This window comes from Balaenoptera borealis, assembly GCF_965194805.1.
Source record: "Balaenoptera borealis genome assembly, chromosome: 7".
Lineage (NCBI taxonomy): Eukaryota > Metazoa > Chordata > Mammalia > Artiodactyla > Balaenopteridae > Balaenoptera > Balaenoptera borealis.
Genome location: NC_138864.1, coordinates 95,059,603 through 95,083,465, shown reverse-complemented (window position 1 = coordinate 95,083,465; position 23,863 = coordinate 95,059,603). Strand labels below are relative to the sequence as shown.

General features: G+C 39.5%; 1 protein-coding gene across 1 annotated transcript in view; it reads right to left on the bottom strand.

Moving 5' to 3' along the window:
- The window catches only part of MDFIC (MyoD family inhibitor domain containing), a gene marked incomplete at its 5' end in the record, with an annotated part of 113,042 nt that extends 92,284 nt beyond the window's left edge, over positions 1-20,758 (bottom strand). Inside the window, 4 exon segments of the mRNA XM_082400190.1 lie at positions 19,428-19,533; positions 19,536-19,616; positions 20,677-20,704; positions 20,706-20,758. Coding sequence (XP_082256316.1) covers positions 19,428-19,533; positions 19,536-19,616; positions 20,677-20,704; positions 20,706-20,758 — 268 coding nt within the window.
- Between the last annotated feature and the right edge of the window lie 3,105 nt (positions 20,759-23,863).

The window sequence follows — 23,863 nt, the reverse complement described above, 5'->3', positions numbered from 1 at the left end:
GGATGCATCTAAGAGGGAGAGCAGAGTAAGGGAAACTAAAAGGGGAACTTAGCACAGTCCAGGCAGAAGTTGATGAGAGTTTCAACAACTGGATAAAAAATGGGAGAGGCGGTAATTTTGAGAAAATAACTAGAGGATTCACAGATTATCAGAGAAGATGGGATTGGAGCTGACTGAGTTCTCTTAGTCTGCAGTTGACTGGAAAAACCTAGAGACCAGGAGAATAATTTTTAAAATATATATTTGTACATGGTAGATGTCTGGGCATCATACTATGCAGTGGGGATACAATCAGTTACAAGACACAGCCCAGGCCTTCATGGAGTTTACAGTCTAGTGGATGAGTTTAGTGTTGAACATTTGAATCTGCAAGTCACAAACAACATATAGCGAGAAACAGTCATCTTCCTAAACCTGATTGCTGAAGCCATTCAAATGAATACACTCACCAAAAGAGTGAGTATATTAAAAGAAGACTATCAAGGGGGGGTCTGTACAATTAGAAAGGAGTCAGAGAAGGCAGAAAAACTAGATAATGTCAGACCATGGAAGCAAGGAAAGGAAAGAGATTCAAACAGAAGTTGTTAGTCAACTGTATTAACATTTCCAGTGGAAGGAAAAAATTTCTGCATATGCAGAAATTTCTCATGTACCATGGGGATTTCACAATTGAAAAGTTCTGCCATAAAACACATTTCAACACATGAAAATAGACGGACACTCAGGAATAAGTCCAGAGGCTAAGATTTCTGAAAAAATAGGGTCTTCAACGCTAAGTATTTTTAGAAAGCAAAACCATATTCAGATAGCAGTAAAATATAAATTAGAATCATGCTAAACCAATATGTTCTAGATTTATGTAACATTTACTCAGCATTATCCTAGAGAAAATGTAATCTTCCTGAGATGTGTTACTTTCAATTAAAATCTTGACTTTTTTAAACAACTCCAGAAATCTTTCCACCGCTACAGTCAACCCAAGGCCTTCCTGAGATGATCAACAGAAAAGATTTTTTCTACCAACTCACTAGTACACAGGAACTCTCTCACCGCAGAGTCCTACGTACTTGCTGCTACTGTCATGTAGCTGACTGCCGCCAGGTGTCATGCTAGTAGGCTTGATTCAATTAGTAACTCTAATTGTAGCTGAATGAAATTAATTATATAATTTTGAGCTGTTCAAGTTTAATTCCATTAAAATTAATTCATGAAACCAGGGCATTATGAAGCATTGCTGACTAAAAGAAAATACGTAGGAATAAAGCCTCTAGACACACTTGACTCACATTTGAATCACGTCCAATATTCAAGTGCTAAAACACAGACCCTCTCAACTCTCCATTGACTAAATGAAAATGCCATGTGATCTGTACACACATAACTTAGTAGTGACCTACTACTAAGAGGAAAATAAAGTTCTTCCTGCTCTGAATATTTATTAAGAGACAGTTATCACATTTTTTTTTAAGTTTTCTTATCCATGAAATTCTAGAATTAGATGATCCCAGGAGTCCTCAAGTTGAAAAAGAAAAGAAAAATTATCATCCTCTGTCTCATTATATTCAAGAAATTATAAATACGTAACTACTATTAAATCACAATCATGTCTATCCAACTTTGCCTCCTTTGAAAACTAAAAGTCTTGGCTCAAAAGTTAGTCTCACCAATCACAAGAAATTGAAACTGTGATTAAAAATCTTCCAACAAACAAAAGCCCAGGACCAGATGGCTTCACAGGTGAATTCTATCAAACATTTAGAGAAGAGCTAACACGCATCCTTCTCAAACTCTTCCAAGAAATTGCAGAGGAAGGAACACTCCCAAACTCATTCTACGAGGGCACCATCACCCTGATACCAAAACCAGACAAAGATACTACAAAAAAAGAAAAGTACAGACCAATATCACTGATGAATATAGATGCAAAAGTCCTCAACAAAATACTAGCAAACAGAATCCAACAACACATTAAAAGGATCATACACCACGATCAAATGGGATTTATCCCAGGGATGCAAGGATTCTTCAATATATGCAAATCAATCAATGTGATACACCATATTAACAAATTGAAGAATAAAAACCATATGATCATCTCAATAGATGCAGAAAAAGCTCCTGACAATATGCAACACCCATTTATGATAAAAAAAACTCTCCAGAAAGTGGGCATAGAGGGAACCTACCTCAACATAATAAAGGCCATATATGACAAACCCAGAGCAAACATCATTCTCAATGGTGAAAAACTGAAACCATTCCCTTTAAGATCAGGAACAAGACAAGGATGTCCACTCTCACCACTATTATTCAACATAGTTTTGGAAGTCCTAGCCATGGAAATCAGAGAAGAAAAAGAAATAAAAGGAATCCAAATCAGAAAAGAAGAAGTAAAATTGTCACTGCTTGCAGATGACATTATACTATACATAGAGAATCCTAAAGATGCCACCAGAAAACTACTGGAGCTAATCAATGGAGTTGGTAAAGTTGCAGGATACAAAATTAATGCACAGAAATCTCTTGCATTCCTATACACTAATGATGAAAACTCTGAAAGAGAAATTATGGAAACACTCCCATTTACCATTGCAACAAAAAGAATAAAATACCTAGGAATAAACCTACCTAGGGAGACAAAAGACCTGTATGCAGAAAACTATAAGACACTGATGAAAGAAATTAAAGAGGATACAAACAGATGGAGAGATATACCATGTTCTTGGATTGGAAGAATCAATATCGTGAAAATGACTATACTACCCAAAGCAATCTACAGATTCCATGCAATCCCTATCAAATTACCAATGGCATTTTTCACAGAACTAGAACAAAAAATCTTAAAATCTGTATGGAGACACAAAAGACCCTGAATAGCCAAAGCAGTCTTGAGGGGAAAAAACGGAGCTGGAGGAATCAGAAACCCTGACTTCAGACTATACTACAAAGCTACAGTAATCAAGACAATATGGTACTGACACAAAAACAGAAATACAGATCAATGGAACAGGATAGAAAGCCCAGAGATACACCCACACACCTATGGTCAACTAATCTATGACAAAGGAGGCAAGGATATACATAGAGAAAAGACAGTCTCTTCAATAAGTGGTGCTGGGAAACCTGGACAGCTATATGTAAAAGAATGAAATTAGAATACTCCCTAACACCATACACAAAAATAAACTCAAAATGGATTAGAGACCTAAATGTAAGACCAGACACTATAAAACTCTTAGAGGAAAACATAGGAAGAACACTCTTTGACATAAATCACAGCAAGATCTTTTTTGATTCACCTCCTAGAGTAATGGAAATAAAAACAAAAATAAACAAATGGGACCTAATGAAGCTTAAAAGCTTTTGCAAAGCAAAGGAAACTACAAACAAGACAAAAAGACAACCCTCAGAATGGGAGAAAATATTTGCAAATGAATCAACTAACAAAGGATTAATCTCCCAAATATATAAACAGCTCATGCAGCTCAATATTAAAAAAACAAACAACCTAATCCAAAAATGGGCAGAAGACCTAGACATTTCTCCAAAGAAGACATACAGGTAGCCAAGAAGCACATGAAAAGCTGCTCAACATCCCTAATTATTAGAGAAATGCAAATCAAAACTACAATGAGGTATCACCTCACACCAGTTAGAATGGGCATCATCAGAAAATCTACAAACAACAAATGCTGGAGAGGGTGTGGAAAAAAGGGAACCCTCTTGCACTGCTGGTGGGAATGTAAATTGATACAGCCATTATGGAGAACAATATGGAGGTTCCTTAAAAAACTAAAAAATAAAATTACCATATGACCCAGCAATCCCACTACTGGGCATATACCCAGAAAAATCCATAATTCAAAAAGACACATGCACCCCAATGTTCATTGCAGCACTATTTACAATAGCCAGGTCATGGAAGCAACCTAAATGCCCATCAACAGACGAATGGATAAAGAAGATGTGGTACATATATACAATGGAATATTACTCAGCCATAAAAAGGAATGAAATTGGGTCATTTGTAGAGACGTGGATGGATCTAGAGACTGTCATACAGAGTGAAGTCAGAAAGAGAAAAACACATGTCGTATATTAACGCATATATGTGGAACCTAGAAAAATGGTACAGATGAACCAGTTTACAGGGCAAAAATAGCAACACAGATGCAGAGAACAAACGTATGGACATCACGGGGGGAAAGTGGTGGTGGTGGTGGGATGAACTGGGAGACTGGGATTGACATATATACACTAATATGTATAAAATGGATAACTAATAAGAACCTGCTGTACAAAAAAATAAATAAAATTAAATTAAAAAACAAAAAAAAGTTGGTCTCAGGCTTTTGCTATAATCCATAGAACCCAGCCCAAAGCAAGGCTCAGAAAAAACTCCAAGTTTAAATTGACCTGCCAATTCTCCACTTTTATAAACTTTTGTGACCACTTGACTGTTCTGTGATTTCCTAACATATCTATTTTTATTTTATTAACATCTCTTTAACATTTAATGGAATACCAATATGGAAGCCTCATAAATGGTGTGCAGTTATATCTAATATTGAATAAATGCAATGAAAGTGAGATTTAATTGACAGATAACTGTAAAATGGGCCCCATGATGTCCAGCCACAGAACCAATCTTACTACAACTTTCAATAGGTTTGGGTTAGCCACTACTCATTAAGATGACAAAATAGCAGTTTCTTATAACAGATTTCTGTTATCAGTGTAGATTGTCTATCACTTCTGAATTGCAGCAGCAGAAGTCATAGTCCTTATTTAGTTAATTCCTTTCTGGCTTTATGAAGGTTTGTAGTTGCAATCCAACTGCTATGTGGGCCCAAAAGACATATCCCAAAAGCAATCAAGTAATTTCAATGATGCAAAAAATCAATCTGTATCTTTCTACAAGATTTCTATATACACATCCATTCTTCTCCAACTATATATATACAAGCACTCCTTCCCAACTTAGCAACTTTCTCTTAACAGGGGACCTTATCTCAATGATGCTGTTCTTCCACGCCAATGGTTCTCTACCACAGAGCACTTTAAACATAAAGATACACAAGTCCCAACCTCAGGGGTCCCAATTCAGGTGGTATGGGGGGAGGGGGGTGTCATCATCATATATGGCCAGGTTTGAGGGGCACTGTGCTAGGTAAGCTCTTCTGTACTATACAACTTAGAGAAAACTTAGAAGAGCCCATCAAACACTGAGACACGGACCTTGCTTCTCATCCCCTTTGTCACAGTATTCCAAGTTATCAGAAAGTACAATTTTATCTAATCAGTAATTAATACAGAGGTATTTAGTTCTGTCTCTGTGTCAGGACAACTCTGAGAATACCAAACCTGAATTACATATAACACTAAACAGTCCCACTAATAGATAAACATATAAGAAATATGCTTTCAATATTAATACAAAAATTGAAGACAGTTTAAAAATAGCACTAGAGCAAAGGATAGTCATATACCACTGGCATCTGCTACCAAAAGGCTAGCTTCCCAGCATTCTATTGCGCGTCCACTGAATAGGGACAATGCAGAAGAATCTTTGGAAGAGGGGAAAAAAGCTTGGCCCCTGACAACGAATCCTCTAGCTGGGGAGACCAAACATACACACAAAACAATCAAACAACTACAAAACAGAAGGGAATGAAAACTGCCCTGGGTCATAATTCTGGCTCAAAAACTGACCAGCTGTGTGACTGGGGCTGAGTCTCATTCTCTTTATCCAGAAATGAAGGCACTGAGCTGGATGGTTGCAGAGAACTTTTTTGGCTCTAAAAATCTGTAAATCTGAGTCTGCGCAAGGGCTAAACAACAGAGCCAAAACTTCATATACACACTGTAGGGTGTTTAGAATGAAGTGGAGAAAAACCTAGAAAACCCTCTATAAAGCACTGGATTTGAGTTAATTTTCAAAGAAAATGATGAGCATGAATTACACCAAAGAGTCAAAGGAAAAAAGTAAGAGTTCTAAAGGATCAATTTATAATATGTCCTACTCAGAAATGACTGTCTATCTTACAGGATCTTTATTTTTTGCTATTTTTCTAAAGAAGGGCATGATGGTGAGAAGCAATCTGTCTCCAATCTTGATTTTTCTTGCTAAAGGATAATGAGACAGATTCAGGTAAACAGAATTTCCATTTGATTTAAAATTGTACAATATTTTACCTAGTTGGCATTATCTAAATTTAAAACTTTGAGTTTCACTTATCTCAGGCAGTTGGGGAATAAAATAAGTGAATGGTGATTAACAAGAGAGAAAAATCTAAATGTATTAAAAATAAATCAATTGGATAATAATACATGTAAAATATTATATGTGCCATATAACAGCCACTCAGCTGGTATGTAATTATTAAATAAGAAAAAAAGAAAAGAAAAAATGCTTCCTTTTCTTGAAAGAATTAATGAATTATTATAGTTACAGTATTAGCAATTTTCAAAGGACTTTAATATATAATATTTATTTGATCTTCAGAACCCATCGACCATACAATAAAGAAAACGTTAGCTCAATTTTACTGATGAGATTACAGAGTAAGTCTCAGAAATAGATATTCAATTGGAAATAGAATGATGAAATGCAGAGTTGGAAAGCATCTTGCAGCTCAGCTAATATCATATCCCTCCCAGGATAGAAAGCCCCCTGCAATACTCAGTCTTTCTCCAAAATTTCAAGGAATCATATCCCATAAAGGAACATACTCTATTCTTCGTCAGTTTGATTCAGTAGTAAGTTGTTCTTTATTTTGAGCACAAATACACCGACAGGTGATCTTTAACTAGTTCTAGTTCTGCCCACTGTAGGTAGAAATAATAAACTTAAACTTACTTCTATAAGACAATCATTCAAACTATTGAAGAGGGATTTTTTTTCCATCAGTTTGTAGTCAAGCACATTTATTATCTCAATAGTTAAATGGTTTTAACAAATAAGAGTAACAGAAGAATTTAGTAATGTTGTATGAGGATGAAATGAGTTTGTCAAAGTTACTAATGAACTTTTAAAACATGTACAATACTGATCATGCCATGGTTTTCCAAGAAATAGAGACAGTATTGTCACCTAAAAGTCCAGATATTTGAATCCTTCCTGATAAAAAAAAAGACTCTCATTAGGTTCTCTGGGACAGAAATACTATCCTTAAACTGTACTTTTTACTGGAGAAATGGTTAAGAGCACAGGATTTAAAATCAGAGTGCCTGGGTCCACCACTAACTATGTGAATCCTGAGCAAATTACATAACCTTTGTCAGATTCTTAATCTTTAAAATGGGAATAACACCAGTACCTACATCAGAAGGTGGATGCGGAAATAAACGAAACCATGCCTGGAAAGCAGAATGTCTGGTATACCATAAGGGCTCATTCACACTTGCTATTAGTATTACGTTAAGTGTCATTAAAATAAGCACCTTTTTAAAACCTTAGGGATACTGTTGAGGACAGTATCTATCTATTCAGTAATCCCTATGTAAGAAACTGTGCTAGAAATCTGTTTCCAGACTGAATATAAGGAAAACTATTCCTTCCTCTGAGAAGCTATATGTTATTTTTTTTTCCTTATGGACAATGAAAATCATATGAGGGAAAAATGTTTTCTTTTTGCCTCAAATTTGCAGACAAAATTGAGTAACCGGGTTGGACCCTACAGTTATACCTGTACATTTCTATTTTCCCTCAGGTTTGGATCTCCTGGGCTACCCATACTTCCCATTATTCTGTTTGAATCTCTTTTTAAAAATGTACTCTTATAAGTTACCTCAAATGTTCTTTTGAACTAGGCAGAGGTAGGTGTAAATGCACGAGCCAATCATCAAGTACATTGGTTTACTTGTTATCCGTACTTTATATGCTTACTTTGCGAAGAACTAATATAAATGATGGTCCTTGGCAGATATCCTTATAAAACCTCATAAAACTTAATCAGTATACAATTCACTCAGTTCTTATAGAAAGGAGCGCTAGCCGCTTTCTTCATGCTTAAAATTTGGGACTGTTGCATGTTAGATCTACTTCAATTAAATATTTGACTTTAATCTATGATAAATCATTTATAATCTATATAATATGTATATTCTTACTGCTATGCAATCTATATTCATACCTCCTTTATCTGTAAACTTTAAACCATTTCATTTTTACTCTTCCAAATACCAGCATTATTTCAGATCATCTATGTGTATTCCGGATTATGAAATCTCAAGTAATCTGAGACTAAAATGTCTGGGAAAAGTAAAAAAAAAAAAAAAAAAAAAAAAATCTGGGTCTCTATTTCCCAGAGGCTAAGAACAATGTGGAAATCTACAAATGTTTCCCAAATGTAACCTTTAAAAACCAAAGATAAGGCAGCTTTCAGGAAGACCTGAGGCTCTGGAATTTTACTTCTTCACTGATACAAAAAAAGGAAAAAAAAAAAATCCCTCAAGCTTAATGACCTTTAAGAAACACTACAAAACCTACCTGCTTAGCCTAATGTTCTAACACAGATTAAAATCTCATTGTCCAAAACAACATTTTAAGATAACCAAAGCATCTTTAACAGATGAATGAGCATATGCACAAAATTTCGTAATTTTATAAGTTATTATATAATCAGATATACTATGTTTGTTGAACGAATTAAATGCTTAAATCAATTTAATCAACTAATTGTTATTACCATTACTTTGAAAAATAATAAGATTCTGAGCAAAATCTAAATTTACTCCTTCAAAGGGCTTCTTACACATTTAGAAGCTTATGGTGTGTTTCGATTCAAAAGAATGAGAAAAATGACATTGACTCAACTAGTTTACAGGTTGTGGGTGGGTAGAGAACAACAGGTTTTATACACAGCAAAGTGGAAAACAATTACAAAAAAATTACATGAATATGCAATTGAATACAGATACGCAAATGAATAGGTGCAAAATGCAGCAGTAGTGCAAATAATCTCTCAATAATCTGGGCTCTAAATAAATGGGGGGAGAAAGAATTAGACACTTTCCATTAAGAAAAAAGTAGTGGGGAGGTTAGATAAAGGCAGGGTGAGGCAGGGGACCAGGACACATTATCTCAGTCATCTTAATCTCCTGCACCTCTTACATCTAAATCTAAAGTTCCTCATCCTAAAAATGTATTTTCAGGATAACTGACCCCTGACTCCTGCCTCCTCAGATACAAGTTCAATTGTGTTCTTTCTACCAGCAAATATACTCATATTAAAGCCAAACTCTCATAGGCTCACGGAATTTGGAGTGACATGGGCTCATAAAGATCTCTTAGCCCAACCTGAAAACATGAATTCAGTTGAAAACAATCAACATCCAGCATCGCCAGGAATAAGCCAAGGAGAGTAGGCATGAATACTTCCAGGGATAGGGAAACAGCCTCAGAAGACAGCTTACTTCAACTTAGGGTGCCTTAATTATTCAAAGACTTCCCCACAATTGTCTAAAATCTACTTATAATTTTCACTGATTCATCATATTTTGCTCTTTGCAATCAAAACCTAATCTTCCCTCTTCCATATTCTATCCACTTTTATAAGCACGATAGTCTTCTTACTCTTATCTAAAAAGCTATCATGAAAGAATTTGCCTTACTGACTGTTGAAATCCAGAGATACCATATCTATAGCAGTTCCCCTACTCAGCAGTCAATTAACCCTGTTACAATATAAAAAGGAATTGAGGATATTACCTTCTTCCCCTTTTTTAAAATAAGGGTACACACCCATCTTTAGTTTTTTAGCATCATCATTATTCTAAGTGCCACAATTTTTAAAACTTTTCTGTTACTTCTCAGTTAAACTGAGTGATTTTATCAAGAACACTTTCTGCCCCAATCTCTCTGGTTAAGGAATAAACCCTTATTTGGCACTATTACAAGAAGGAAGGCCAATGGAAGTCAAAAGTGAACCAAAGGAAGTTGTTTAATTTGTAAAGGCATTTCAAAGCTATGATTTGAGCCTGATCTTGAAATAAATCAGAGAGGATGGAGAAGAGCATTTCAAATAGTGGTGAAGCCACAAATAAGATAATAAGAGAATTTGCAGTATATTGAAATTGATTTCTTGGACTTCAGAATGACGGATATGAATTAGAAGTCAGGGGATGCTTCCTCTCTGGTAATTCTCCTAAAGGACAAAACCAGGAGCCTCTCATTTCATTCACCAACACAGCCTCTGACCTTCTGGACCATCTCTTTGGGGCACTGCCTACTTTAAATTCTCCTTTAAGGCCACCAACCCATTTTGGCTTTACAACCTCTGCAATCTCATTAACTTCCACAGTTTCAGTCACCTCCAGGAGGATAACTTGTAGATCCATTACCTTCACCCTGATTCCTGCCCTGACCTGTAGATTTGGAGTTTCAACTCTACACGACTATATCTTTAGCAATTCAAACTTAACATTTCCCAAAATTCATCACCACTTCTCTTCAGTCCCCGCCTATTTCTCCAACTGTAGTCTGTATATTGGTCAATGGTATTCATGGAATCACTTTTAGCTCTCTATCTTCCCCTTATTTCCCCTGCCCCAACAATCAATTACCAGATCCTGTTAGTTACAGCATCCCAATTTCTCTTAAATCTATACTTTCTCGCCCATACCCACTACCAGGGCCTCCCATCTTTTTCTGCTCCAATCAGAAATATTTTTCTAACATAAAGATTGAACATGCTACTCCTTGGCTCAGTAAGAATTAAATTCATTTTGCATATGGATGAAAAACTGATAGTTATTTTAACATTGTACATATTTTAAGGTTGTAAACTCCTACACCTTTCCCATGCTCCATAATTTCAGCTTGTATCTCAGTAAGAAATAAAGAGTAAAACCCCTCAGAAAATTTTCCTAAAATCCTACAGGTTGCTTGGATGATGTGATGGAAAAAATAAGAACAGGGTAGGTCTATATTCGTAGAGACCCAGAAGATTAAAGACTGATCCCCTATGAAAAAGAGTAGGAGGACCATTTCTTGGAGTAGAGAAAGTGAGGAGAGGAAGCTGGTTCCCTTGCCCTCTGCCACCTGCCTTCAGAGGGCCTGTCACCTGCTCAACCACAAGGTACCTTATTTTTGGTGCTCAACTCTGAATAATCCAAACCAAGAAGACCTACAAACTGTGCCTTCTTCAGCTGGGGTCACTCACAGCCCAACCCAGACAAAACTGACTCGTTATTCTGAGATTCGCTCTCAACCTCCAGAAGCCAGAACTGTACCAGTAAGCTGGCAACTGCCCATAAACTCATCTGTCACATGGTACTTGTCGTAATCTTGAATTGATATTTAGACAAGGGATTACAATTTAATTTGGCACACATGTAAACATCATCCTCTCTCTCACCTAGTTTACAAATTCCTTCTGGGCAGAACGATGTGTTATACATTTTCAATCGTCACGGGATTTTCTACCTAGTAGCCACACAAGACATATTTGTTGACAGGGTTTCCTGTTCAAATATGTCGATATATTTGATAAAATATATATGCTAGCATGAAAATGTATTTCAGACTTTATTCCTGAAACTACTTAAAAATCGGGCATAAAAGCACATGCATATGAATCATCTTACTTCAGATCATGTGGGTGTGAATCTGAAAACAGAAGTGGACTTCAAGTAGAAACCACAAACGAAATTAATGTTAAGATAACTCTTCATAGTTCCTACTTAGTGAACTAAGTGATTAGAATCTATAAAATACAACTCAGTTTCAAAAACTTACAGTAAAAAAGCTTACCTCCTTCAGGATGTGTATGCTAATGTCAAAAGAAAATATGAAAAGTTTAAGTAACTTCAGTAAAGGGTTAATGGCAAGAGGGAGAGGAGGGGGAAAAAGAGAGACACAGAGAGAAAAAGGTAAAGACAGAGAGGGAAAATCATCTAAAACCCAGGACTGATTAAGATAGCAGGAAGGGCTGCAGCATCTTTATCTGCTCCAATGAATCACCAAAGTTCAACTATCCAAACATCTAGACTCTAGCCAGTGCAGGATCAATCCCCTCTTAATAAAAATTGAGTAAAGATTTTTCGGAATAGAAACATAAAAATCACATCCCATGCCTTTATACAGTAGAATAATTACATTGACTCAGAAAAACAATTTGGTTGAACTGTTTCCCTCCTCTGTTTGTTGTTGTTCTAACTAATTTTCCATTTGCAAATGGCCTAACTTTAGACTGTGACAATTTATGTGTTTCCTTCTCCCCAAAATCTTTTATTATAAAAATATAATGCTAGTAAAATAATTGCACACTGTTATTAGAACTTTCCATGAAATCACCTCACCAAGATCCAGGAAATGAGGTTCAAAGAAACAGGAAAGGCTCTTACACACCCAAAAATACCACAGCTTCCCCAGCAGCCCTGTAAAGGTCACTCAGTTATGTATATTAAATCCTTGTATGTGAACTGACCAAACAAGGCCAACAGGCATGATTCTTGCTGGCCAGAAATCATAGCCTGCTAATTGCATTGCTGGTCTCTCCAGCTCCCCATACAGCCTGGAACACAAGATCAGTTGGTACAAAGACACTCTTCCCACACATGCCTAATCCTCCTCCCTTGCCCCAGGCCCTCCACTGCTTCCATTCTGCCAACTTCCAACCCTATGCTAATTCCAAAAATCCATTCTATCTGCTTCTATTCCCAAGGTCCCTAATGCTTCTTGCTGAGAAAGGCAATCAACCATGCTGACCGTGTCCACTAAAAATTCATGCCGTTCATTCTTTGTTAAGCCCTCAGTGTTACTGAGCAGTCCTTTTGTTTGCCCCAGATTGACTCCCTCTTGAATTCTTCATTCTTCCCAATCTTTTCTGACTCATCCTAACACCCCCCCTTGCTCTCAGCAAATGTTACATCTATTTTGCTGAGAACATCTAGGCCTTCAATAATCTCCTTCTCACATGAAATTTTCTCTAGATGATCACTCATCCTTTTCTCCCATCCCCATCTCAAAGGGGAACATTCCCAACTTTCCTAAGACTGATCTCATCATCTCCTTCCTTCCTACAATGTTACTCTTTCAATTACAAACACCCACTGCAGCACGGCCCCACCCCATGCTCTTTCATCTCTTCTCTCTCTATCCCCTGGCTTTCTTTCCATTAGTGTGTGGTGGACATGCTCAAAATCCGCCCATCCAAAAGGAGCCTTCTATATCCCCTGCTTCTCCCTTAACAAACCAGAACTCTTCTCATCTTCCATGACCTCTAAACACCTAACACTTCTGTGCCCAATCCTTATGGACTCTCTTTCTGTATTCTTTTCCTTCTCCTCCCAAAAGGGCAGCCATTCTCCCAAATCTGTCTTCAGTCCTCTCTCTCTCACTCTTGTGCCCATCCATCAGCTACTTGGTGGTGAACTCTCAGTCTGTGCGCCTGACCCTCACCACTCTCCTAGTAACAAATTCTCTTTTTCAGTGGCCTACTGGCTGTCATGGCTTAAGGATGAGTTCCATGGAACCAACATGATCAAAAGAAGACTCAGCAGCCCCTCCCATGTTTCCACTCAGGCTAAAAAGCAAACCTGTGGATTACCTTAAATTTCTACCTTTCCACCTTCTCCCATATTAAATATTTTGCCCAACCACATCAATTCCATTGAACAAAATTTGGACACTGTGTCTGGTTTTAGGAGATTCAAAAATGAATAAGTGGGCTTCCCTGGTGGCACAGTGGTTGAGAATCTGCCTGCCAATGCAGGGGACACAGGTTCGAGCCCTGGTCCGGGAAGATCCCACATGCCGCGGAGCAACTAGGCCCGTGAGCCACAACTACTGAGCCTGCGCGTCTGGAGCCTGTGCTCCGCAACAAGAGAGGCCGCGATAATGAGAGGCCCGCGCACCGCGATGAAGAGTGGCCCCCACTTGCCACAACTAGAGAAAGCCCTCGCACAGAAACGAAGACCCAACACAGCCATAAATAAATAAAATAAATAAATAAATAATTTAAAAAAAAATTTATCCTCTATACAAGTATCCTGAATTATAAACACAAACATATAAAAGCTTTCCCTAGTCCCATCCTCCACCCTTACCCCCAAACCGATGCTGTTCATTCCCTTTTGCTGCCATGACTCACACTTGTTCTGGACAGCAATCAAGCCCTCCATTTACCCAATCATTTATTCCACAAATATATACTAGGGCCTACTTCAGGGTAAGCAGTGCTCCCTCTCTCAAGATTTTGTGCCATCATCTTGTTTCTTAACATGGTCCCCTCCAGCTCAGTTCATACCATGCTATCCCTTAGAACTTTAATCTGAGTTCTCAACTCAAACACTTCAACCTCTCCAAACACTTTTTAGTCGTACTTTTTTTAACCACTTCCTTCCTCCCTCCCCTCTTAGTTTTTTCCCAGTTACATCCTCCTCTTATGCATTTGATTCTTTTACTTAGCAGAGGGAAAATGACTATGCCTAGCTGATAAGGCTTGCACTTCTCTAACTAAACTTGTAAAATGAACATTAGTTCCTTTAGGCATAAAAAAGAATTGGGAATATAAAGTCCAAGGTGCTTGAAAATGCCCCCAAATCCTCTTCCAAATCTAGACAAGTTTCCTTATAGTTTTCCAGTTAAGCCTGTTCTTTCTCAAGCATCTGTATTCAAAATGTTTCACTCAATTTTGTTCTTGGTTATTTGTATGTGGTTGCCAGAATCATAAGAGTATGTTCTCTATAATTTATCATTGTAAATATATAAAATGTAATAAAATTTTCAAAAATCTTTTGAGCTTATGGAGGTAAACATAACTTATCATTCTGTTTCTATGAGAAAAGATAATTCAGATTCCAAAAATCCAATTTACAAGTGAATACAGCTCACATGCAAATTAGAGACTTCTTTCCTTATTATTGCATAATGCTGGGATCCCCAAAGAGAAGTGTAGGGTGGTGGGACAAAAATATCTACTGAGGTGGCAGAAGAAAGTATTAAAAGGTCTATTTATTTACTTAATTTTACCTCATCCTTTAAAATTTTTATTCATATATTTCTTTTCTAATATTCACAATATATTTGTACTATAGTACATATAATCTTGACAGGAAACTTTTTTGAGGATGAATACTCAGGCCTAGTTTTCTTAATTGGGATACGGGATAAAAATGCTGGCGAGCTCTAAGAGACGGTACACGTGGAGTGATATGATTTAAAGTTTGGAGTTTGAAAAGGGGACTTTCCTCAAGATTTTTTTAAGGCTTTCTACCAAATATATATATATATATATAGTATGTCTTTCTACAGATAAAAGCCTCTAAAAACAATGATTCTCAACTAGAGATAAAGAGCACCTGGAGCTTGTTAAAAATGCAGATTCTTGAGTCTTACTCTCAAGATGCTGATTCTGCAACCCTGGAGTGGAGCCAAAGATGTCAGTAGCCTTGAGAGACTAGGATAGCACGTCAACACCATCGACATTCTGGGCCAGATAATTCTTTGTTGCGAGGAGCTGCCCTGTCCTGTGCACGGTCAGATGTTTAGCGTTATCCCCGGCCTCCACCCACTACATCCCCAGAGTAGCCACCCCACCCCTGTTACGACCACCAAACACGTCTTGAGAGGTTGCCAAATGTCTCCTGGAAGGCACTATCGTCCCCGATTGAGGACCAGAGATAGAAGCTGCCCAAAGATGACACACTTTGAGAAATGCCATTCTTAATCAAAAGGATAAAACGATATGATAAAAGTTGAAGAATATGGATATTACGAGCGTACATGGTATAATTGAAATAAACAGGCTTCCCATACAGGAAACCTGATTAGCCACTATAAATTCCTGACAAATCAGCTAAGCTTCTAAGTCAAAGCTCTTCTTGTGTAATTTCAACTTGAACATCTTCTCCCTAGCTTCTATTTTAAATTATTTTTAATTAACTTTACTGGCATTTTGCATCCTGCTATGAAAAGTCCGCCTAATAGTCTCAGAGGACTCTCCCAAGAGAGAAGAGTGCATTAAATCACACATTATCACATTAAAGAATATTCCAGCACACAGTCCAACAGTCTAAATCTTGGCAAATGCAATGGGGGAGGGAGGGGGGCTGCAGGGGCCGGAACAGGCTCAAGCAATTCGCAGTATCCAAAGCTGATTATCTTCAATTCATCCATCCACAGGAAAAAAGCTGTATTCATTCTCTACTTCAACCACATTTACCACGAAACACCCTGATTTCTACTGTGTATGAGACCTTGGGCAAGTCACTTAAAGTCCTTGGACATCCCTTCCAGAAAGTGAGCCAGTTAGACTAAGTTATTTCTAAAGAACCTTCTAGTTACAAGTCACAAATACGGAAGCATTTAATTAAAAGGCTCTTTCGACCACATGGATTCTAATAACTTTTGCACAAAAAAGCAAATACCTATCAGGGTTGATAACACAATGAATTTTAAGATGCTTGATCCAAAAAAGAAAAAAATGAGAATTAGGTGAACCCCATATACAAGATCCATTCTCTCTTAAAACAAAAATAAGTTTGGCCCAAATTGTCCTTCACTTATCGAGACACTTATACAGGTACTTTGCTTGAGAAGGCAGATCAAGTCAATCTTTCAGAAGCTTGTCGTAAACAGGGAACTAGTTTTAAATCACAGGTTTACTTTCTATTTTCTATAATAGAGATCACAAATCAGCTGCATACAGGCCATTTCCAGCCTGCAGGTGTGGTTGTTTTGTTTGGCCTGGATAAAAATTGAATTTAATTAGTTGCCAACTTTTTAAAAGGGAGCAATGATACATAAAAATCCGTATTTCCAGTATCTCTTGAAATACCGGAAGATATTAACCCAAATGGCAACAATGAGCTGGAGCTGAGAAGTACCGTCTCCTGGGCCTGAGCTCTACAGTAGTCCACAGTCCCCACTGCTCCCTACCTTCCCACACCCATGCTGGTTCCCTCTGACAGCCTGGGGCATATGAGCTTAAGTCCTTGCTCTGTAACAATTTTCAGAATGCACAAATAAGATTTTTAATGCTTTCAGAGCAACAGAGTTGTGCTTGCAGAATCACAGCCAAAGGGGAGAAGCTGTAAAGAGAGAGAGCTATGCTCTCAATATGAAAAACTTTCATAACTATGAATGCTGATAAGGAGAATGCACTACACTGTAGGTGTCTATCTAACCACCTGAAAGAATGTAGAAAGAAATTCTAGATTTGATGGGGAGTTCAGACTAGAGACCCCCCTAAAATTACTTTCATCTTTAACTTTCTATGCCTTTGGTTAGTAGTACAGATAGTGCATCACAACACAGTAATATATGTATAGATTATATCATATGTCTTTATGTGATATAATATGTATATATATGCACATACATATTAATACACATATATATTGTACTTTGTTCGCAGGGGAAGGCTTGATCTTATCCTTCCCCTTCATGAAAAGACATTTTCTGTTAACTTTCATAGAACATTCCATTTTTCTCACTGATTTTAATATATAAAATTTTAAAATTAGGTTTCTATTAACTAAGCAGCCTTATCTTACCAGAGTACTATTCAACTATTATTCTGAAAAGATGATCAATAACCCAAGGACAGAAGGATGATGATGAAAGAACTCGAGGAACAGCTTAAGAGGAGAGTGGCTTGCGGGCAAAGGTTCTTCGCTAACGTCTTTACCAATAAAACCACCCTAACCATGGCAGCTACATATTGACGCTTTCTCCCTACCCACTTGCTCCAAAACATTTTTTCTTTCAACTTATGAAATCTGCTTGTTCGAGACACAATCTTTTAACAAGATTCTGAGGATTTTCTTTTTTAAAAACTTAACTTTATATTACATTTACAATTAAATTGATGCCTACTTAGAGGATGTGGTGAGTCAAAGTTAAACTACTAAAAAAAAAAAATGTTGCTGAGGTTAAGTCAATTTTCAGGTAAAACATAACCCAAGAGTTTCCACACTGATAATGTGTTTTATGCAGTCCACATTCTCCTTCAGACCATTCTAGATGCTGGTTTCTTAAAGTCAGATCATGTGATACCTTACAGCATTACATCTGTACAGTGCATTATCACTGCAGCTTCTACTGACTTTAAAAACGTGTATTATTAAAGTTGGACATTGTAGATATCACTAGTTCTAAATCGTTTTTCTAGTGTGTTTGAGGTTGATTTTTGACATAAGCATTTGTTAACAATAGTGATGAATACCTCAAGTGTGAACCTAAACATCCCATCAAGGAGTCGATATGACTACTGAGGGCATGCCTAATGACAAGAAAATGATTGCCTTGGCAATACAGTGTGAGGAACATGGGCTGCTTCTGGGAAAACGTGTTTATCATTCTAGTTCTGATTTTCTGATTTTCTCTGTTTAGAAAAAATGACTCACTGTTTAGAAGCAAAAAAAACAAAAAAAAAAACAATGATAATTCAATTTAACAGCCCTTGAATTCCACATTTTAATTTAGCCATGGATGTTTTCTGCTTTTACCTACTGTGGGTTCGACATTAACTTCTTCTTTTCCACTCTTTACTGCCTTAACAAAAAGAATCCCAAGAAGCTCATTGCATTATTGCTAAAGGGGGCGGGGGCGGGGGGCGTGTATCAGATAGGCTTAAAATCAAGAGAAAAAGTAAAATAGGTTTTGGAGCCCTGGAAAATTATTTAGTTTGTATCAGTGTCAGAACTCTTTAAATCAGAACCACCCTAAGAGGAAAATACATCAGGAGATTAAGATCCCTGCTCTCTGTCAGCAATGAAAACCTGAAGTATGTTACCTTCAAGAGAAAAAAGACACTGTTTGACTTGTTAATAAGCTTACTGTGGAATTTTCCCAGAAACAGAAGTATTTTCTTTACAGTCTGAATGTGTTTACGCTTTGGAAGAACACAAAGAGCTAATTCATTCTTGAAAAGCATTTCTTTTGAAGCCTGTGTATTTCAAAACAAAAACAGTTATTGAAAACGTATGCATGAGCCATCCCAAAGCAATTGGTCACAGAAACCTGGATTATCAGAGTTGCAGACGAGCCCACAAGAAACAGAACGATGAAGGGAGAGTGCAGGCTTGTTCAGAAAGCTGCGGCAGTCCTTGATCTGATGAAGGCACGGAACTGAAGAGAAGTAGTGGGGAAGTGCTTCAGAGCCCACACTGTCGGGTCTTAGGCCCTGATATGCATATGCTTAAGAAAGAAGCGATCCTGTCATCCTGTTTCTCCGCAGCCAAAGGAAGGGGGGAGTGGAGGGACCAACGGATCCCGCCCTCTTATCCGGTTGTTGATCTAGGGCTGCAATGCTGGAGAACTTGCTCGAGTAATGCTAACTATGCAAAAGTTCACAAGGACGAGGTTGGCTCGGTCCTCGCACCGATTCCCCACACACAGACCCCAAGCAGCAAATGTGCGAACACATTTTAAAATGCAACAATGACAAAGGAGCTTGCAACTTGCAAGCGACACTCACCCTGGGCCGCGGCGCCCAGCCGGCCACCGCCCGCCTCGGCCCCGAGCTGGGGCCCGGGAGCGGGGGCTTCACCCGCGCCGGACATGGGCCGCTTCACGGAGCCCTCGCCGCGCCTCCGCCTAGCTCGCCGCCCTGAGGGGCGGACGCACTAAGGGCTCGGAGATGTTGGGTGCAGGCAACTGACCGCTTCTGGCGGGGATTGAAAAAAAAAAGTGTTTTGAGAGAAGAGCACACCACCCCTGCAGGACATTCCCTCCCCCTCTGCTTCCCTCCCCCAAACCCCACCCCGGGGAAGTTTTGACTTGAAACCCGGGAGGAAAACTGTTACCCAGCAAGTTGACAGCAGTGAGTCCTAGGGGGTCGAAGTGGGGCGGGGGGACCCAAGTGGGAGAGGCTGGAAGGGAGATCGGATTTAGGATCAGAACCCGTCCTCCTCCCGCCCCGGGCACCGCCACCTACCTCGGCATCCCCCCAACTCACTCAAAGCCCCTTCCTCCTCCTCCTCTTCCGCCTCGGAAAGCTAGCGAGGCTCCGGCAGGGGCCGTGGGTCGCGCTGGCCCGACGGCGGCCACCCCTGGGTGTCCCTCCCCTCCTCCCGCCCGCTCAGCGTACACCGCAGTGGCGGCAACGGCGGCGGCCGCCGCTCCTCTCGCTCGGCGCTCTCCGCCTCCTCTTTCCAGCCAGCTCAGCCCCGCTGGCTCCCCTCCGAGGGGGACTCTTTCCCCTCTGCCTCTCTTTCCCCCTTACAGCGCGCCTATACTCCAGAAACACTTCTCCCTCTGCGGCTCCTTTTCATCATATCCGGATCGGGGAGGCCTCGAACTCTTGGCTCTCGGCCCCGAGGCTGGGGGCGGCTCGACCCGGGCTCGGCCGCAGGCTCCCTAGCGCCCGGCTCTGTCTGGGTCAGGAGGCCAAAGCCCTACAGGGCTGGCGCTGGGGAGGATGGGAGGCAGGGGGGACGCCGCCCGGGGGGGGGGGGGGGAAAGGAGGGAGCTGGCTTTTCCTTGGCTGCCCCAGAGTGCCCCCCACCCAGAGAGTCACCGCATCCCCTCTCCCTACTCCTCTTCCCAGCCCTGCCTCAGACCCACTGACATTCTGGGGGTGCCCTGAGGAAAGTAGAAGCCTTTAGGGTGAACAATGCAAAACGAAAAAAGTATCAGACTTTCCTGGGGGAATACAGTCAGGGTGGTTTTGAAACCTTGACCCCTAGCTCAGTGTTTAATCTCTTCATCTCTGACTCTAAAGCAACCTTTATTCTGTTTTTCAGTTCTTTCTTTCTTTGTATTGGTCAAACAGGATCCCGGATAAGGAAAAACCTTTTGCAGTTGCATGAAGACCCTGGAGGCGTCCAGGCAGGCAAGGGTCACACCCTTGAGGATGCGCTGGCCCAGGGCCTCAGGCCCAGCCTATTACAGGCGGAATGCCTCCTCCACAGATGACTTCTGTGGTGAGATAAACTTGTGGTGGGAAGTAAAAAGCTGATCAACTCTCCATTTATAAAGGAGACGTTCCGATTGCAATTTAATCTGATGAGCCAAGAATAACAAGTATAAAATAATTTGCAGATGTAAAGTATTTCAGATAACTTTTGCTCTTTATTTCATTGTGAATGAAATGCAAAATTTGTAGAAAGCTAGAACAAACTCATTCTCTGACTTTCTAGGACAAGGGTAATGACAGTGGGCTTCCCTGGTTGCGCAGTGGTTGAGAATCTACCTGCCAATGCAGGGGACGCGGGTTCCATCCCTGGTCTGGGAAGATCCCACATGCCGCGGAGCAACTAGGCCCGTGAGCCACAATTACTGAGCCTGCGCGTCTGGAGCCTGTGCTCCGCAATGAGAGGCCGCGATAGCGAGGGGCCCGCGCACCGCGATGAAGAGTGGCCCCCACTTGCCACAACTAGAGAAAGCCCTGGCACAGAAACGAAGACCCAACACAGCCAAAAATAAATAAATTAATTAATTAAAATAAATAAATAAATAAATAATAAAAAAGAGTAATGACAGTAATGTTCTCAAAATTGGAGAAAATGTACATTGGATACATCTTCCTTCTAGGGGTATCAATAATATCCCAGGAATTGCATCTCTTCAAAAAACCAACTGGAATTGATTCCAATTGACTGAGAAGTCCTATTTCTTACCTTTAAAGAATTGGTGCAACCAAACTTACTTTCAATTAAACCTGAAAAACACAGCCTTTGAAGTTTCTGCTGACAGTTATTCAGACCATGTTCTGCCCCAAAAGACGAATGACATTTTGCCCAACGACCTGTGACTAACAAATGCCTTTTATTTTTTTTTTTTTTAATTTAGCGATTTCAGGAATGGTGTATAAAAGTGCCTTAACTCTCTGAAAACTTGTCTGGGGGCCTGAACTATTTGGAATCTGCTTGATGAAAACTGATCAATTCTGAGGGCAACTGCATTACCATTAGAGAGCAAACATTTGAGGAAGCTTCACGCCTAGATACTATTTTATCCCTATTTTATATATTGCCTTGCCTTTTAAAAAAATGTACCCTCACTAAGATGTTAAACTCCACGAATATTTAGGAAATTACAGCACTCTTCTAGAAAGTCATAGTCAGTGGTAAATATTTGTTAATTTAATTTCACACAGTACTGAATGTTGCACACATGGTAGGTGATTCAATAAATACTCCTTGAATTAAATGTAAACATCTTACTCTTTAACAGTGAAGAAATAAGATTCAAATAAAAATATTAGGAACAAATGAGAGTCTGTGTGGTAGAATCACCAAGACAGTCAAATGCTTTATCTTGCTCAGCAAAACTTTGAGCAAGTCAGTCAATCCCTCTATGCCTTGGTTGCTTCATAAGTGAGAATGATAAAAGAAACTCTTCACAGGGTCCCATAAGGACCAAATAAGATAATTTTCAGAAGAATATCAGCTATGAGGAAAGGTACTCAAAAATATTAACTGTTATTATTATTCAGCAGAAGCATTTTGATGGGTAGTGCTGAACATGGCATAATGACTATATCACAAGGGCCACATCAAAATACCAGGTAACCATGCCTGGTATACATGCGCAATCTATACTTTACACAAATTATCTCAAAGACTTCTGACATCAGCCCTACCAGTACCTTGCCAGGATTGCACTGCTAGGATTTATAGCTCAAGTCTGTCTGACTGAAAGCCTATCTTGTGTCTTTAGGTAAACTCAGGTCTTCCTTCTAGGAGCACCTAGAAGTCCATAAGCTTAGTATTTGATACACCAGCAATTAAGTGGGGGCTCCTAAGTGTTCCCCAGGCGGTCCATTTACCCCATCCCTTGCTGTCTTTCAGTCTTTCTGACTCATCACTTAGCTCGGTTCCTGAAGAGCACTCCAGCGCCCTCATCCTCTCATTCTTCTATTCAACAAATATGTATGGAAGTGGGAGGCACTGTCATGGGTGCTGGGGATGGAGCAGTGAAGATGATCAACATGGCCATTGCCTTCATGGAACTCAGTCTAGAAGGAAATATGGACACACAACCACTTAACAACAGTTGCTGAATGGGATGGCAGGGAAAGTTCTGGAATGCCATGATAATTCTTTTTCGCAGGGAGATACAGTCTGGTCTAGGAATCAGGGAAAAGTTTCTGGAAAAAGTTATGTCTCTCCTGGAAGCAGAAGAAGAAATTGATGAGAGAAAAGACCGGTCTAGGCAGTGTGGGTGGAAGTGCAGAGGTTTGAGGGTAGCCTAGCATCAATGAAGAACTGAAAGAAGTTCAGTATAAGAGGATAACCCAATGCAAGGGGGAGAGAGATGGAAGATGAAGAGAAGAGTTCTTAGCAACTTTGAACAAGGAGGATATATTTTCCAAATTTCTATTTATAAAAGCCACTCTGGTATAATATGTAAAATGATTTGGAGGCACTGAGATTGGAGCTCGGAAGTCCGATTAGGAGGCAAGGGATGATGATAGACGTGGGAATGGAGCCAAATAGGCTGAGATAAAGGATAAGGAAGCTAGAGGAATCAAGGGTGACTTCCAGTTTTCTGCATCTTGATGGAGGGGGGTAATACTACCTACAGAGATGGAAACGTTCAGGAGAAGCAGGTTTGGGGAAAAGCTGCTGAGTTAGTCATGTGGATGATGTAGTGTCTGAGAAACCTGTGAAGTGGCTAATTGGAACCATCCAGTGGGCTGCTGGATAGGTGTCTGGAATACAAGCACATAGATGGTATTTACTGGCAAGGAGGTCATGAGTACCCAAGGTGAACATGCTGTGTAAGAACAGAAGGCCTAAAACACAGCTATGCCCTGAAACTCAATCCAAATGTGTCCTTACTGGCCCCTCTCCATTTCTCCACACCGTTCTCAATGCGATAATACTTTTATCTGACTAGCTTCGAGAATCACCATTATTTAGTACTACTACTGCCTGTGCCCCTCCACCAGCCCAGATGCCCCAGGTG